This window comes from Triticum urartu, chromosome 2A, assembly GCF_056163025.1.
Source record: "Triticum urartu cultivar PI428250 chromosome 2A, HENAU_Tu73, whole genome shotgun sequence".
Classification (NCBI taxonomy): Eukaryota; Viridiplantae; Streptophyta; class Magnoliopsida; order Poales; family Poaceae; genus Triticum; species Triticum urartu.
The window spans coordinates 712793814-712811066 of record NC_141874.1 but is presented as its reverse complement, the minus strand read 5'-3'; the positions used below and the strand labels follow the sequence as shown (position 1 = coordinate 712811066).

The following is a 17253-nucleotide window of genomic DNA, read 5'->3' as shown; positions in this document are numbered from 1 at the left end:
ATGGCGACGATCGAGGGCATGCACACATCTGCTGGCCATGGCCGGCCCTGTAGATGGGTAGCAACGGAGGAGGCCCTCCTCCTGCACGTACGCACGTACGTACGTCGTACTTCCCTGGCCATTACTAGATCACATCTCATGAATATATGCGTGAACAGTACACCCCCGGGCCGGCCAGGCCCGGTGTCACACACGGCCGGGCCATGCATGCATGTACGCGCCACCTTCCCTCTGGCTCACATGCACATTATACATGCGTGCTATACGCACGTACGTGCGTACCCCCTCGATCTCGATGGATCGACCCATCTTCTCCAAGGCACACATGCAACAGTGTCGTACTCGTACGTTACGATGAAGCTATAGAAAGGGTGGTGGTGGCGCTGGCGCACAGTGTTGCTGTAACCCTACCCCGCGCCTGGCCAAATGGAAATGGATACGGAGGCGAGCAGTGGAAAAACGGTGGCCGGAGACATAACGCCAGCAGCAGCTATCACCGGCCCCCTCACCAAACTCCAATTAAGTTCCATCGCTCCCATCCCCAGCACAGCACAGCCCCCCTAGCTAGCTACCCATAGCCTTTGCTAGTTTTCCTTGTTGATGGACAGATACAGCTTGATCCCCCTCTCCCTCGCCCTCTCCCCCTCTCTCTCCTGGCCAGCGAGATTCATCGGTCCATATAACCAGAAACGCACTCCACCCTCGCTCCTCACCACTCGTTCCTTCGTCCATGGAACCCTAGACGAAAAGTACGCACCCTCCACTCCCACCTAGAGCTCCCTCCCATCAGAAACAAGCTGCTTGGAGAGCCATCGGTCCGTCGAGCTCCACCACGCGGCATATCACACCACACGCCCCCCCATGGCGCACGCTTGTCCCCGGAGCTCCGTCGATTCCACAGCCTCAAGCCAGTGAGTGAGCGAGCAAGGCCGGCCGGGACACACTGTACTTGCACCGCGTCCTCGCTTCCATTCCTAACCCCTTTCCGGCCGTGTTCTCTGCTCTCTATAGCGGATAAATTAAGCGGCCGCGAGGATGATGAACCTTCCACCCGCAGCTGTAAACTCCTGCGACGAGTTCGGCTATGGGGCTCCCAACCCGCCGCCGCCGTCGCTTTTTCCGATCATGGACCACCAGGAGGGGGGCGGCGGCATCCATAGGGAGCACGACCACCACCACCACCACCACCACCTCGGTGGTTACAGCCTCGAGCCCAGCTCGCTGGCGCTCCTCCCCCCGTCCAGCCACGCCACCATCGCCGCCCACAGCCCCCACGACATCCTCCAGTTCTACCACCACCCCACCTCGCACCATTACCTCGCCGCCGCCGCGGCAGGAGGCAACGGCAGCCCCTACGGCCAATTCGGCGGGGGCGGCACCGCCGGCGGCTTCCAGTCGTACTACCACCAGCAGGCGGGGACGGGCGCGCCCGAGTACTACTTCCCCACCCTGGTCAGTTCGGCGGAGGAGAACATGGCGAGCTTCGCGGCCACGCAGCTGGGGCTCAACCTCGGCTACCGGACCTACTTCCCTCCCAGAGGCGGCTACACCTACGGCCACCACCCGCCCCGGTGCCAGGCCGAGGGCTGCAAGGCAGACCTCTCCGGCGCCAAGCGCTACCACCGCCGCCACAAGGTCTGCGAGCACCACTCCAAGGCTCCCGTCGTCGTCACCGCCGGCGGCCTCCACCAGAGGTTCTGCCAGCAGTGCAGCAGGTTAGTATTCACACTTGATACTATATTAATTCGCCATCCATTTTGCCAGAATTCGTTGATGAATTGCGTGTCTGATCGACCGATTAGTAGCTATTCTAAAGAGAGATGGATAGATCTTGTAGAGCCGTGTTGAGTTGGAAAATGATCTCCCTTTCGTGAATCATGACTTGCATTTAAGTGATCTGCAAGTTGCATTCAGTTTGATTGAATGGTTTGGAACCGGAAACAATCTACCTGATCCTGTCACCTCGTTCGATCGCAAAAATAGCCTTCAAATTACCAATCTAGTTTTGAGATCTTATTAGTTTGTTCTCCTGGATCGTGATACCAACATCGATCACCTCAAGTAATTGCATTTTAGTTGGAAAATTAAACAAAGACGAAATTATGGCCTCGAACTTGATGTTATATTTCTTTGCCACATTTTCTGTTACCCCTTTTTAGCTGGATCTTAGAAGTAACGAATCTACATTGCACCTAGTTAGATTCCTCTTCCACGGACGTTCCTACAGTACCTGTCCGATGCTTAACTGCTAGATCGAAACAAAACAAATATGAGCGAAAATTTCGCATACCCTGTTCTTTCACTGTTCTCCCTCAATAAATTCCAAAGGAAACAGTAGCTATTAAGCAAACAAACAACTGGTGTACTGTACAATATACACCTCACCACAGCAAGCCCCTCGATTACTAGGAGTTGGAAATTTTGCAATGAACAATCTTGGCCCTTTTAGCGATGTCATACACTGCCAGACGTCATGCTCTTTTTTGATAAAGGGAGTCATTTATTAACTCATAGTGAAGCATCAAGAAAATACAAAACACAATGAGTAACACCTGGCCTCTGCCTAAAAAAAACACCTGACCTCTACGTAGTTAAGATGAACACAACCAACACCAACACACATGCAAAGAATCACACTGGCAAAAAGCAAAGCCAGACGTTATACTGGTTGTGCATTCATGCTGCTTGACTGATTACACAGCGGAGAGCCAAGCTAGTCACGCCGTAAGACTTGGCTTGACAACCCACATGTGGGCAAGCAAGATTCATTGCTTTATTTGCATGTAATGTATATGTAAAAATTTCGTGCTACTACAATTCTGGATTTGTTAGTGTACAATTTTATGTAGATTAATTTACAGATTAGAATGAGATATTTAGAATGAGCAAAATCATAATAAGTACGAATTTATTTTTACAATAAATTGACAGATTATGTGGCGCTCCGTGATTCAATCATCCAAATATGATCTTGTGATCTCCTCCTTTCTACATATCTTCGCTCTGCCTGTACATGACAAGAGAACACTTATATGCAGACATGTTGTCCTTTGAGTTGCTCCTTCTTCTATCCTCCTTTGCTTGCTGCTCTCCTTGCCATTTATTTTTGCTTCACTTCTCCTTTGCATGCATGTTGGAGTGGTTACTTCAAACAGTATGACCTGTCTGTACATGCAAATGCCTCCCAAAGTCAGAGAAGCATGGCTACTTTCTCCCTAAGTATTGCAAGTTTGTACCACGTACGAACGTATGTACATACCACCACAGGCAGGTTGCAATCGCAAGCATCTCTCTCTCTCTCTCTCTCTCTCTCCTGCGTGCATGTGGCTGTGGTAATAACAATGTGTTGGACAGACAGCGTAAAGGCATTTCTATCAGACCATCCCTTTTACCTGCCCTTTCAGCGAGATCTCTGTTAGGATGCACGTGTGAAGAGTAGCAACGCATTCAAAGGGAAACAGTGGGATCACTTGCAGTGTGACACACCATATGGAGACACTCCATATGAGTCGGCTGCAAAGCTCCAAGCTGTCTGCGTGGGATCGATGGCAACAGTTTGGGATATATGCTTCTCATGTTCAGGATCATCATTGCCTAGCTACTGCATCGGTCCCCAGCCGGAATGTTCTTTCGGTCCAGAATTGATCTCTGATCATGCACTAATTTGTGTCTTACCTAGGATTAGGATTTGCAGCCAGCTCATGCATGCATGCTATGGATAAATTGATGATACACCATGCACATATGTCCCTATTTTTATGTGTGTTGTCAGCCACACATTAGTATTTCATGTGTATGTCTTTTTATACAGTTCTGCTGTTAATTTGTTCTAACCTATTCTCTTTCTTCGTTCAGATTCCATCTGCTTGATGAGTTCGACGACGCGAAGAAGAGCTGCAGGAAACGCCTCGCCGACCACAACCGCCGTCGAAGGAAGTCAAAGCCGTCCGAGGGTGATGCCGCCGACAAGAGAAGGGCACAGGCCAGCAAAGCAGCAAGTGCCAAAGGCAGTACGTGAAATGCATCCGTCCATGCATTTTTCTCTATCTAATCATGCATTGCCTTGACACATACTCCCTCCGTCCGGAAAAGCTTGTCCCTTAAATGGATGTATGTAGCACCAAGTTAATGCTAGATATATCCATTTAAGAAACAAGTTTGGGACAAGTTTTTCAGACGGAGGAAGTATTAATAAATATTACCTTAGTTTTGCCTTCAACTTACCAAGTAATTGACACATCAAAATACTAACAAATAATTGTCAACAGAAGCAGCCGGAAGCAGCAGCAAAAGCACCGGCACCGGAGACGCGATGGACATACAAGTGCAGCTGGGGAGTGGAGACTTGTCTAAAGATCAGGACGAAACCATGGGCCACGGAGAGGTGGTGAAAGAAATGCAGGTGGATCCCAAGGGGAAAGCATCAATGATGCAGCAGCAGCAGCAGCAGCAGGGACACCATGGCCATGGTCTTCACCTGCAAAGCCAACATGGCTTCCCTTTCCCTTCGTCCTCTGCAGGCTCGTGCTTCCCTCAGAGCCAAGCTGTCTCGAGCACTGACAACACGTCAAATATCGGCCATGTGCAGCAAGAACAGCCAGCCTTGGGATTCCATCAGCACAGCAACATCCTTCAGCTCGGGCAGGCCATGTTTGATCTCGACTTCGATCACTAGCTAATTAGCTAATATAATTGGTGATATTTAATGCTCCCTCTCGTACGTGTGTGTACGTCGATCGGATCATTTCTTTCTATCTTGTCTGTATTAATTACCGTAATATGATATAATAATGGTAGTTTGTGCAGTGGCAATCTCCTACTTATATATATTTGGTAAGCGGCGCTTCAATGCCCTCCCAAAAGGTGGTACTAGTACAATTCATACATTTAGTACCTTCAATTTGCCTCATGTACTTGGCAGTAGTTATGCTCTTTGCACGTCACAGCTGATTAATGAGTTGGGGGATCAAACTTTTTCAGTTTCATATATATGAGAGAACAAGTTTAATTTTTGGAAACATATATGCTTTTTATGGGCCATATTGCACTCAAATCGAAAGGAAAAAATGTTTAGTAGATATTAACATAGTCAAAGATAAATTGTTGAAATCAGGCAAAAGTTCCTTGAACCAGAACTAGTTAATGTATAATTTCTCTCACACAGATTGTATTCTAAATATTACAGGATAGAACGGGTTGGGCGCCCTATTATTGAATGCCGAATGGAGGGGCAAAATAAGCATACAAGAGGAAGATGTTCTTGTGAGTCCTGTGTTGCTATGATTTATTCTTGTGGTACGACCAAAAGTCATTTATTGACATAACCTGTGTTTTCAAATCAAACAGAATTGGAGATAGCACTCATCTTCATGTATTTCATAGTTTCGATTTTATTTCCCCAATTTGTGCAAATCAAACAGACCCTTTTGAACTGGAATTTTTGCGAGGCACCGCCAAAAACTTGGATTAATTTTTATTTTACACATCATGTTCTGTCCAAAACTACCATTTTTTAGTTAAAGTTGGAGGAGTGCAACATAGCGCACACACACACACACACACACACACACACACACACACACACACACACACACACACGCACACACACACACGCACTCACGCACACACACACACACTTGATTTTTGTAAAACAAACCAAACTTTAATTAAAGTTTTAATGCATGCCAACTTAACATCAATGCTGATACAAAATTCCACGGCTGATCACGATTTCTCGATTATAACCATCCTATTTATTAATCTCAGATTTAAGGACCATTGTTGATGGAGATTGGACACTAGGTACATTCGTATACTATTCATGCAGCCGATCTTTCAAGCACATCTTAGCTACTTTTATGATGAAAGATCCTTGTAAACTAACAATTTGTCATTGTAAGATTTGTTGATATTTCTTTTCCATTGAAAAATGCATGCTTGACCTATGGCCAATACCACATTCGCTTAATTTGCGGTACACGCAAAATAATTTTAACTACATTCTAGTTATGAAGAAAGTGGTACTGGTGCTTTTCTAACCAGAGTATAACACAGACACATACACACTCACCCCGCCATCTGGGTACACTCAAATAGCATCTGCTGAAGACTGGAGCTGTGGAGCTTCAAGATTGATAAAAATCAGCACATGTGCCGCTTTATCAATGGAACGTCCCCTTATGCCAAAAGAATAATACAGCCACCTCCACCAGCTACCCACCTCCTTCATACATTTTTTTTTGTAAATTAGAGGTTTTAACGATTTATCAACAAAAGTACCATGAATTTCGGTTTCATAGTTTGTCCAACCATAAAATCATCGATTGAAAGCGCACATGTATAGAGAAAACACGTGGCACAATATGTCTTAATCAAATTAATAACCAACAGAAAACGACACCGTCGAACTTCAAAAGAAAAAACGACGCCGTCCTTCTTGAACAAACGGAAGCAGTATGGGGCGACGGTTTATATATCGAGAGGTGCTAGCTTCTTGGTGATGGTTGCCTAAAGACAAAGATATATTTTTGGCTTACATATGCATGCATCAACCTAATCGATCGTGGCATTATATTTGATCGATGGAGCTAATGACGTTACGGCACCGGTTGTTGAGAGGGTTTGACTTATGCACGCGGCGTAACTAACCCCCGATCAATCGAGCGACTTGATGACGATCAGCTCAATCCATGTCGATCACCAAATTAAACCGACCGATCGATCATATCAACCCGCCTTGCGACCCATTAAGAGACGGATCAATGCATTGCCAAGCAGCAATACTCCTACTCTCCGTTGCGTACCTCATATTCTGGTGGCCTTACGGCCATTAATAGGCTGTAACGTAACGTACGTACTACGTGCGTACGTGCATGCATGCATGGAGTAATAACTGCCTGCATACGTACATACATTACGTAAGGTGTACGTGTTGGCGAGCGAAGATGCGCTGTGGTAGCCGTGGTCGATCCATGGACGGGACATGTCCTAAATGCCAATCCCATTTGTTTACCCAGTAGTTACTCTGCCGCGTGTTGTTGCCGGTCGTACGTATGGTACGTACCCAACTCTCCGGTTTTTACACTTCACAGCATGGTTACCCGGCCGGCAACCCAGGCTGAGCGTAGCTATAGCCTGCCAGAGAGGTTGGCTGGATGAGAGGAATGACCGAACGAGGCTGTAAGCTATGCATGTGGGATCGACGATGGATGCATGCACGTTGTACGTACCCCAGCCGGCCGTATGATTCCCAGAGGGGATTACGTACAGTAAGTACTACATGGACACGGCGATGCACGGGCCGGCCGAGCTAGCAGCAGTGATTGATTGGTAACCTGTCAAGTTGGCCATTAATCGCTCACTTGGCCGACCGATCTCTCCTTTCAAGCAGCACAGGTTGGCTAGGGCTAGCTCCGCGACTTTTTCCTTGGTGCCGTCCGTGCTACCAGTTTCTTTTTGTCTATTCGCAAGACAAATATATAGCCCTGATATATTCGCAAGACACGTATCTGTTGTTCGACTGGAAGAGCTGGGACAAGCTCTGGAGTCCACAAAGATACCTAGATGCGATGGAGAGAATATCATGTGTAAACCAAGTTTCAATGCATGAAAACTCCTTGAAAACCACGTTTGAAAGTTTTAAAATATTCTTGAAAATATGTTTAGGTTAAGAGAGGGGTGTTATAAGTTCAAACACAAAACTATTTACGAGCTATGAAAAAAGTCAGAAATGAATAGTGTGTTTCCTGTCAGCGCTATTTAATGTTGATTTTGTTTTATGTACCTCGTAAATGAAATTGTGTTTGAACTTGAAATTTCACATGCTAACAGAACATCACGCTCTTAACATATTGTATTGTTTTATAAAAAGAGTTAAAACTTTGACTACAGTTTTTCATGTGGTTTCCACTTCCACCTAAACTTTGTTTCCACGTGATATTCTCTCTGCGATGTGGAGGCGGAGATATAGCAATCTAATGTGTTCTAGCATTTTTATTAGAGAATGTGTTCATTCTCATGACACAAATTGTACAGGCCCATAAAGAGACTAATGGTCCCAATGTCAGGTTGTGCAATGCCACGGGAGCTATGTCTCACTTATTGTGAGACGTACCTCCGACTCACATCTGGTGCGAGGCTAATGGAAAGACCTAGTAGACTTTCCGAGTTTTTTTTCCTATGTATTTTTCTTTTTTAGTTTTGACTGTTTGCATCGGTTTCTTTGGTTTTGGTTTGTTTTTGTTCAAGTTTCTTTTGTTTTCCTTGTTTCTTTTTACCATTTTCACCGATTTTCCTCAGTTTTTTTTCCTTTATTCATTTTCCTTTTTTTCAACACATGTCTACTCTTTTTCATATACCTTGTCCAATTTTTTATACATCCTGAACATTTTATATATGTTCAATATTTTTTACATAAATGCTTAATATATTTTTGAAATATGTGTTTTGTGTCTACCTTTTCATACACATTTTACATTTTTATACATATAAAACATTTTTATACATGTTTAATTGTTTGAAAATACATGATTAACATTTAATAAAATGCATGTTTTTGAACATTTCTTTGAATATGTGTAAAAAATTTAGAATGATACAAAATAATATTAAATTATGAGAACATTTTCTTACATAGTATAAACATATTTATAAATGACACAAATATTTTTGAAACACATGAACTTTAAAAAAAACTTATGTGCATATTTTTCAATGATAGAAAACTTTTCTTTGAATTGCACGGTCATTTTTTACATTGTATAATTTTTTTCCAAAATGAAATTTACACTTTTTTGAAACATGTGCACATTTTTTCAATCCTATAAACATTTTATAAAATTACACAAAGAAATAAAATACACAGTGTTAATATTTTTCAAAAATGCGGTGAACATTTTTAAGATTATGTAAAAAAAATGTAATATATGTCTTGCTATTAAAACATGATCTACAAAGAAAGAGCATAAAGTGGTGCACATATAAATTCATTTAACTTGCTATTTCCATGAGAAATAAAATTGACAAGTCGGAGTTGGAGATTTTTCTTCTTGCAAGAGATCCTGCGGAAAATGCTTGCTAATTTTTTTACATCCGTCCATTTCATATGCCACTGTAGGGCGCAAGGAAAAAACTACTTTTCCTTGGTCTTGAGAAAAAAAGTGCGTTGAACATAGACCCTTTTTTTATTTTAGTAAGTTATTGCTTATTATTTTTTCACTTGAATTAAGTTTTTAATTCATTGATACTGCAATTTGAATATTGCAAGAACTTATTGAAAATATGGTAGCCAATTTATTGGCTAATTCAAATTTGTTTGTAGAATTCATAAAATTCTTATTGTTGAAGTCCGCAATTCAAGTCTCATGGCTCTGTTTGCGCTTTCTCAGAACGGATTAAAAGATATTATTATTTTTGAAGTTTGGATAAACAAATACTTCATTATGTACCTACGTGATTATGGGCTGGCCGATTTAAGCACCGCACTGAGGCAAGGGGAACGCTCTTTCTCGCTATAAGCTAGACAAAACAGTGCCCATATGAAATGAGCATAATCACTGCTTCGTTGGAGCTTCTGACGGGATTGGTTCGACTAGGGAAGCAGCCTACAGTGCTCGCTCTCTAGAAATTAAAAGGGGCTACCACCTTGCGTGTGTATCTGGAAAGACTAAAGCTTACATTGACTTTAGTTTGTTCAACAATGTCATATCAGAAGGCTCCATTAGGCGTGAGACCTTGAAGTCAGTCAAGAAAGGGGCTCTGCCATCGGAGGGCCTAATCTTGATCAACGTGGACGCTGCAATCTTCTCTAATACTAGAAAATCTGGGTATGGTGTTGTCATGCATAGTCATCTAGGGGTTATGCAGGCTTCTTGTCGAGGCTTAGCTGATTATGTGCAATGCCCTGAAGGTGCTGAAGTAGTATCCATCCTCCAGGCGCTCACGCTCCGGAAGCATAAGAGTTTAGTCATTTCAAGTGGCGTTTGATTGTTTTTCACTTGTTAACAAGCTGCAACAGGCAGGGCTGGATAAGACTTCGACAGATGCCATTGTTCATGATATTAAACTAAGAGCCAAAAAGTTTATATCATGTACTTTTAAGTATGTTAGTCGCGTATGTAATGAGGCATCTTATGTTCTGGCAAGGTCGGCAGAACATGATCATGGATCATGTTGGTTAAATGAGCCTTGTGAAATCACCAGAGCCGTTATTTGTACTGAACAATTGATGAATGAATGAGAAGCTACTTCCCATTGTAACAAAAAAACGCGCCAAATATTCAAGCAAACACAGGTGCATGTGTTCCCTTCGTTCCATAAGTCTTGTCTGGATTTCTCTAAAACCAAGACAAGAATTATGGAACTACAGGAGTACCTTTTTGCCTATTCATTTTTTCTTTTCTTTTTTATCTTCTTTTCTTTGTCCTGCTTTTTTTTCATTTTTACTTACTTTTTATCTCCATTTATATTTTCCATTGTCTTACTTCCTTTTGGTCTTCGGTATATATTCACATGTGCATGATTATTTTTTCAAATGTACATACTTCAAAAAATCATGAACCATTTTCACTAGTAGAAAAATGGCCTATTGTCCCGGTTCGTAAGGGCCTTTTGTCCCGGTTTCTGAACTGGGACTAAAGGGTCGGTACTAATGCCCTGTCCCTTTAGTCCCGGTTCAATCCAGAACGGGGACAGACGGGCCTCCACGTGGCCTGTGCGCGGAGCCCAGGCAGGAGGGCCTTTTGTCCCAGTTGGTGGCACCAACCGGGACCAATAGGCATCCACGCGTCAGCATTTCTGTGGCTGGAGTTTTTGTTTTTTTAAGGGGGGGTGTTTGTGGGTTTTGGGGGGTTAATTTAGGTGTTTCATATATTGTGTTAGCTAGCTATAATTAATAGAGAGAAGTGTCCTCTCTTATGTCCGTGCTTAGTCGACGCTACGTACTATACATACGTATAGAGAGGACTAGACACGCTAGCTAGCTAGTAAGCAAACGAAGGAAACAGAAGATCGTCATGAACATATATGCATACAGAGAGAAGTGATATCGACCACCTCTCCTTCTCCGAGAGATTGGTCGAACAACAAGTTCTCGTATATCTATCCAACACTACCGGCTACATATATACAATAATTATCTCTTACAAATATAATCTCCTAACATACGGACGCATGGTCCACATAGTATTCTCCGTCTTCAGCGATCACGTGGTCAAGAAGGAATGCCGCCAATTCCTCTTGAATTGCTCGCATGCGAGCTGGTGCTAGGAGTTCATCCCGCTTCCGAAACATCTATTTTGAAGAAGGGGGTCGATACATACATACATATATATATATATGAATGAATGAAACTCAACACAAATGATGGTAATAAAATAAAATTGTGAATGTTGTTATTTACGCACTTCATATTGTTTGTCAGAGTAGCTCCGCTCACAGGTCGTGTGGCGGATGGACTCGCAAACGTAGTATCCACAGAAATCATTCCCTTGTTCCTGCCACAACCACTTTACAAGAAATAGAGGTCAATCAAACTGATAAGCAAGAATGCCAAATGGTATTGATGAAACTAGCGCTTGAATCACTAGAAGATGCGCGGAACATGCTACTATAGTACTTACTTTCGGGTGTCTAAATTGCAGCTTCTTCGGGAGTCCCGGAGCTTTTTTGGTGAATTTTTTTCCAAACCCTGCCAGACAAAGAAAACAGTTACTTGATATATCAGGAAATGAACAAAGTTGCTGATATGGTGGATAATGATCGATTTAACTTACTTCTCGAGCATTTGAGTCATGTCCGCATAGTCCTGGGGATCTTTTCGTCTTGAGTCTAAGATGGTTACTAGTCCCTGCTCAAGCTTAATCTCTAGGAGAATATAGTGGAAACTGCACACGCATGCATAACTCATCAATTACATTACTATAACCTTGACTAATATATAAGGGAAACCGAATATGCACAAGACAGTAACACTCACTTGAAGTTGTAAGGAAAGAGTATTATATCTTTGTTTTCATTTATTACCAACGATCGTAGCAAGTTGGCCTCGGTATCTGCGGCATGAAATTTAACCTCAGTTGCATCTATGAGATTTGTGTTAATGAATCCAATATCACCGATTTGTCTTTTCTTCAATTTGGCGATCTTCAATCTGCATATATAGTGAGGATAATTATAAATACATGCAATGAAAGAGCTGAGCTACATAGAGAGACTTAATGACAGAAGTAGTACTACTTATAGACAGTAGCAGGTGACCGTTGCTTTATTGAGGACCAATTGATTGAAAAACTGAAAGAACTCCTCAAATGGAACATGCAACAGTTCAATTCCAACGAGGTCATGCTCCTTTTTAACTCTCACATACAAAGTACTCCTCCCCCCAGACTCTCTGCAGATTTTCAAGTACCAATCATGCAATCTTCGCATCATCGTTGATAGAGATCTTTCATCTTTGACGAGAGACTTCCCGTACTCGTATCTTTGTATCTGCACCTCCATGAAATCATAATGTACATCGTCGGGCAGGTAATCTCCAAGATTGCTATAACCGGGCACCATCCTCGGATCATTAGCGACGATGTCGCTAGGCACCTTGAGCGGGGGGCATGATTGCTTCGCTTGTTCGCCGAGCTGGGCAATTTGTTTCCCAGCTCGTCGTTCTTTCAGCCTTTGATCACTGATAGTACTTCCCGACCGCTCCGCTTCGGCAAATTCCTTTCCAATAATGCGATCATAGTTGCCTTTCGGCGGAGACTTGGGTGGTTTTGTCAGGGCAGCCAGAGTGCGCTTCGCTTTCACCGAATCTACCTTCTCCTCCGGAGGTGGATGTTTCTTTGCTTTCACCCCTTCAAAGAAGTTCCTCACTTCTTCTCGCGTGATCTCGGCGTTCTCCTCTGGGGTCCTCTCGTATGGTAACTTCTCTGGAGTCTTCAGAGAAGGACCAAATCTGTATGTCCTCCCGCCTCTGGCTGTACTGCTAGACGCCGACAGAGCAGACGGAGCGGTTGTCTTCTTTACTTGCTTACGAGGCGAAGGAGAAGGACTACGATGCGCCGGAGCAGCCGGAGTGGCGGCGGGTCTCTTCCGCCCTTGCTGACGAGGCGGAGAAGGAGGAGGCTAGCTGCTCGGGCGCGCCGGCGCAGGCAGAGAAGGAGGCGGAGTGCCGCCACACGCCGGAGAAGGAGCCGGCCGAGTGCCCTGATTGTCACTCGCCGGAGCCATCAAGACATACTCCGGCTGAAGCAGCTCGGTGGAAGCCATGCTGCTTCTCCGCTGAGATGGCGGGGTAGCTTCGGGGGAAGCTTCAGCAGTTCGTTTGCTACGATTTGCTTCTCATTCCTCTATAGCTTGTACCCTAGCGTGCAGCGCCTGCAGTTGGGTCTGCTCCACTTTCTTCCTCCTCTCGTGGCATTTGTAACCGCCTGCGTCCGGAAACCCATCCTTCCATGGAATGGAGCCTGGTGTGCCTCGTGTCCGTCCAGGGTGCTCAGGATTCCCGAGGGCCATTGTGAGCTCGTCGTTCTCTCTGTCTGGAACGAACGTCCCTTGCTGCGCTGCTTTGATATTGTGCTTAAGCCTCTTGACTGGTATTTCCATTTGCTCGTCCGTCCAAATGCACTTCCCTAATACAGGGTCCAAGTTTCTGCCAGCCCCGAAGAACCAAGTCCGGCAACGGTCTGGCTAGTTAATTTTCTCTAGTTCGATCCCTTTATCAACCAGATCATTCTCAGTCTTGGCCCACTTAGGCCGGGCTACGAGGTAGCCACCTGACCCCGTGAGATGGTGATGCTTCTTCTTCACAACATTTTGCTTGTTTGTCGCTGACATCTTCTTACTCTTTTCTGATGTCTTGTGGGCCACAAATGCGGGCCAGTGATCTCTGATCTTCTCATATCTGCCCTTGAATTCTGGTGTCTCTTTGTTCTCGACAAACTTATTCAGCTCTTTCTTCCACCTCCTGAATAGTTCTGCCATCCTCTTAAGAGCAAAAGACTTGATTAATTGCTCTTTAACTGGCTTCTCCGGATCATCCTCTGCCGGTATGGTGAAATTTGACTTCACCTCAGTCCAAAGATCATTTTTCTGCATATCATTGACATAAGACACCTCAGGGTCTTCTGTAGCCGGCTTTAACCATTGCTGGATGCTGATCGGGATCTTGTCCCTAACCATAACCCCGCACTGAGCAACAAATGCGCTCTTTGTCCGGGGGGGTTCAATCGGTTGGCCGTTGGGCGCGATTGCTATGATCTCAAACCTTTCATCCGAGCTCAACTTTCTCTTCGGGCCTCGTCTCTTTACCGAAGTTGTGCTCGATCCGGAGGGCTAGAAAAAAGAACAAAGACTTAATTAATATGTGTACATGCCAAAACAATGAATGCATCAATTAGCTAGTCAGCACAAGCTTAACTAATATATATACCTGGCCGGACTCGGTTCGGTCACTGGAGACGTCATCACGGTCTCCTTCTTGCACTGGCATTGGGTCACCGGAGCCGTCCTCATGGTCTCCTTCTTGCACCGGCATTAGGTCACCGGAGCCATCATAATCATAGCCAGCTGCTTCCAGACCATCGGTGTCGTTGAGAAACAACGAGCAGACGACATCACTTCCTCGTGCGATTATGTCCCCCAACAACTCTTCTTGTACTTCGTCTCGGGCGGTTTCCATAGTTTCTACAAATATTTACAACATGGCAATTATTATTCAAACATGAAAGATGGATATATTAGTGGCAAACGTAAACTAATATTAATTAGTGGCCTCGACGCTGCTTCTCTAGGGTTTGGGGTGGCCTCGACAACGCTTCAAGGATAAAAAAAGAAGAGGAAGAAGAAAAAAAGAGGAGAAGAAAGAATAAAGGAGAAGATCTCCTCTATTCTTTCTTCTCCTCTATTTTTCTTCTTCTTCCTCTTTTTTTATCGGGAACGAGGGTCGTCAAGGGTCAGGGTCGCCGAGCGGTAGAGGAAACCCTAAATAGCAAGTATCGTGGGTGTGAGATACATGTGGCCGTCGGTGTCGGACACTACATCCACGTCCCACAAGTGACATGGGCATCGAAGCCCGCGTCACTTGTGGGACGTGGATGTAGTGTCCGACACCGACGGCCACATGTATCTCACACCGACGATACTTGCTATTTAGGGTTTCCTCTACCGCTCGATGACCCTCGACGACCCTCGTTCCCGATAAAAAAAAACAGGAAGAAGAAGAAAAAAAAGAGGAGAATAAAGAATAGAGGAGTATCTCCTCTATTCTTTCTTCTCCTCTTTTTTTTTCTTCCTCTTCTTTTTTTATCCTCTTCATCCTCTCATGTTCGACGACCCTCGACCCCTCGGCGACCCTAGACCCCCTCTCGACCCTCGACCCCTCGGCGACCGTCGACCCCCTCTCGACCCTCGACCCCTCGGCGACCCTCGTTCCTGATAAAAAAAAGAGGAAGAAGAAGAAAAAAAAGAGGAGAAGAAAGAATAGAGGAGAAGAACTCCTCTTTTTTTTTTCTTCCTCTTCTTTTTTTATCCTCTTCTTCCTCTACCGCTCGGCGACCCTCGACGACCCTCGTTCCCGATAAAAAAAAGAGGAAGAAGAAGAAAAAAAAGAGGAGAAGAAAGAATAGAGGAGAAGTTTTTTTATCCTCTTCTTCCTCTCATGTTCGACGACCCTCGACCCCGATAACATTTTTTTTCTCTGAGAGAGTTAGTGTTCCCGAGTGAACCGGAGGGGGACATTGGTCATATCGGATTCGTCATATTTTCTACGAATGTTCTATATACATACATCCATCGATAGCATTCCATACATACATAGACATCTACATCATATATGAACAAAAAATATCAAAATTCATTATACATACATCTACAGTATATATGAATAAAAATTATAAACTTTCTCCCCAACTCATACATATATACATACATATATTTTGCAAAGGAGCTATATTTTGCAAAGGAGCAGGGGGGAAGGAAGGAAGGGGGGATGATGGGGCGGTAGCTACCTCTCCTGGCGGGATCGGGGAGGAGACGCGGGCGGCCGACATCGGGGGCGACGGCGACGTGGACGGGCTCGGGGTTGGCGAGGGCGAGGGCGACGGCGGGGCGCGCTCGGGGGCGGCAGACGGGCTCAGGGGCGCAGGGGGTGCTCGGGGGCGGCGGACGGGCGGCCGGCGACGACGGCGAGGCAGGGCGCGCTCGAAGGCGGCGGACGGGCTCGAGGGCGCAGGGGGTGCTCGGGGGCGGCGGACGGGCGGCCGACGACGACGGTGAGGCAGGGCACGCTCGGGGGCGGCGGACGGGCTCGGGGGCACAGGGGGTGCGGCAGGGCACGCTCGGGGGCGGCGGACGGCGTGGGCTCGGGGGCGGGGCAGGGGCAACGGCGGCGACGGCGAGGCGCAGAGGGGCAGCCTGGCGGCATCGTCGGGGCGGGATCGAAGAACTGAACCAAAATTTTCACAAGTGTTGTATATATAGACCGAGCATTGGTCCTTTGGTCCCGGTTGGTGCCACCAACCGGGACCAATGGTCTGCGCCTGCCAAAGCTGCGGTGCGGTGGGATGTTTAGTCCCACCTCGCTAGCCGAGGAGCGGCATGACCTGTTTATAAGCCCTGCCTCTCCATCTTCATTGAACTCCTCTGAATTGCAGGCCTCCAGGCCTAATCTCGCACTGCTATGGCTGTGGGCCTGCTGGGCCTTCTGCGGGCCTGAATCCTGGCCCATGGATGGGTTTCTAGTCGTATGCAGGCCGTGGTAGCCCAGTAGGTGGCATTTTTTTTGCTATTTATTTTTTCATTTCTACTTAGAACTAAATACTTATAGTTTTTAGTGATTTTTTTCTTTTAGGTCATAAAAATTATAAACTTTCTGTTAGTGCCATTAGTTTTAAAATTTGAATAGTTTAAATTTGAATTTTTTAAAATTTGTGTGAATCACTAGTTTATGAATAACTGTACCATAAAAATTGATTTTTGAGTCATTCTTTTTCCTGCTATTTAATATTATTGTGTTTTATCATTATACTCAATTTGATAATTTTAGTTAGTCATAACAAATATTATAGGCATTTTTTTCTTTTTTGCTATTTATTTTTTCATTTCTACTTAGAACAAAATACTTATAGTTTTTTAGTGATTTCTTTTGTCTTTTAGGTCACAAAAACTATAAACTTTCTGTTAGTGCCATTAGTTTTCAACTTTGAAAACACTTTTTTTAGTTTTTTTGCTTTTAGTGCCTATTTTTTTTTCAAGTTTTTTTGT

General features: G+C 44.8%; 1 protein-coding gene across 1 annotated transcript; it reads left to right on the top strand.

The window, feature by feature from the left end:
* Positions 1-585: 585 nt before the first annotated feature.
* Positions 586-4812, top strand: LOC125539965 (squamosa promoter-binding-like protein 8). Its single transcript, XM_048703518.2, has 3 exons — positions 586-1715; positions 3856-4010; positions 4269-4812. Exons 1-3 carry the CDS (start codon positions 1036-1038, stop codon positions 4673-4675), a joined length of 1242 nt encoding a protein of 413 aa, XP_048559475.2. The 5' UTR covers positions 586-1035; the 3' UTR covers positions 4676-4812.
* The last annotated feature ends 12441 nt before the right edge of the window (positions 4813-17253 follow it).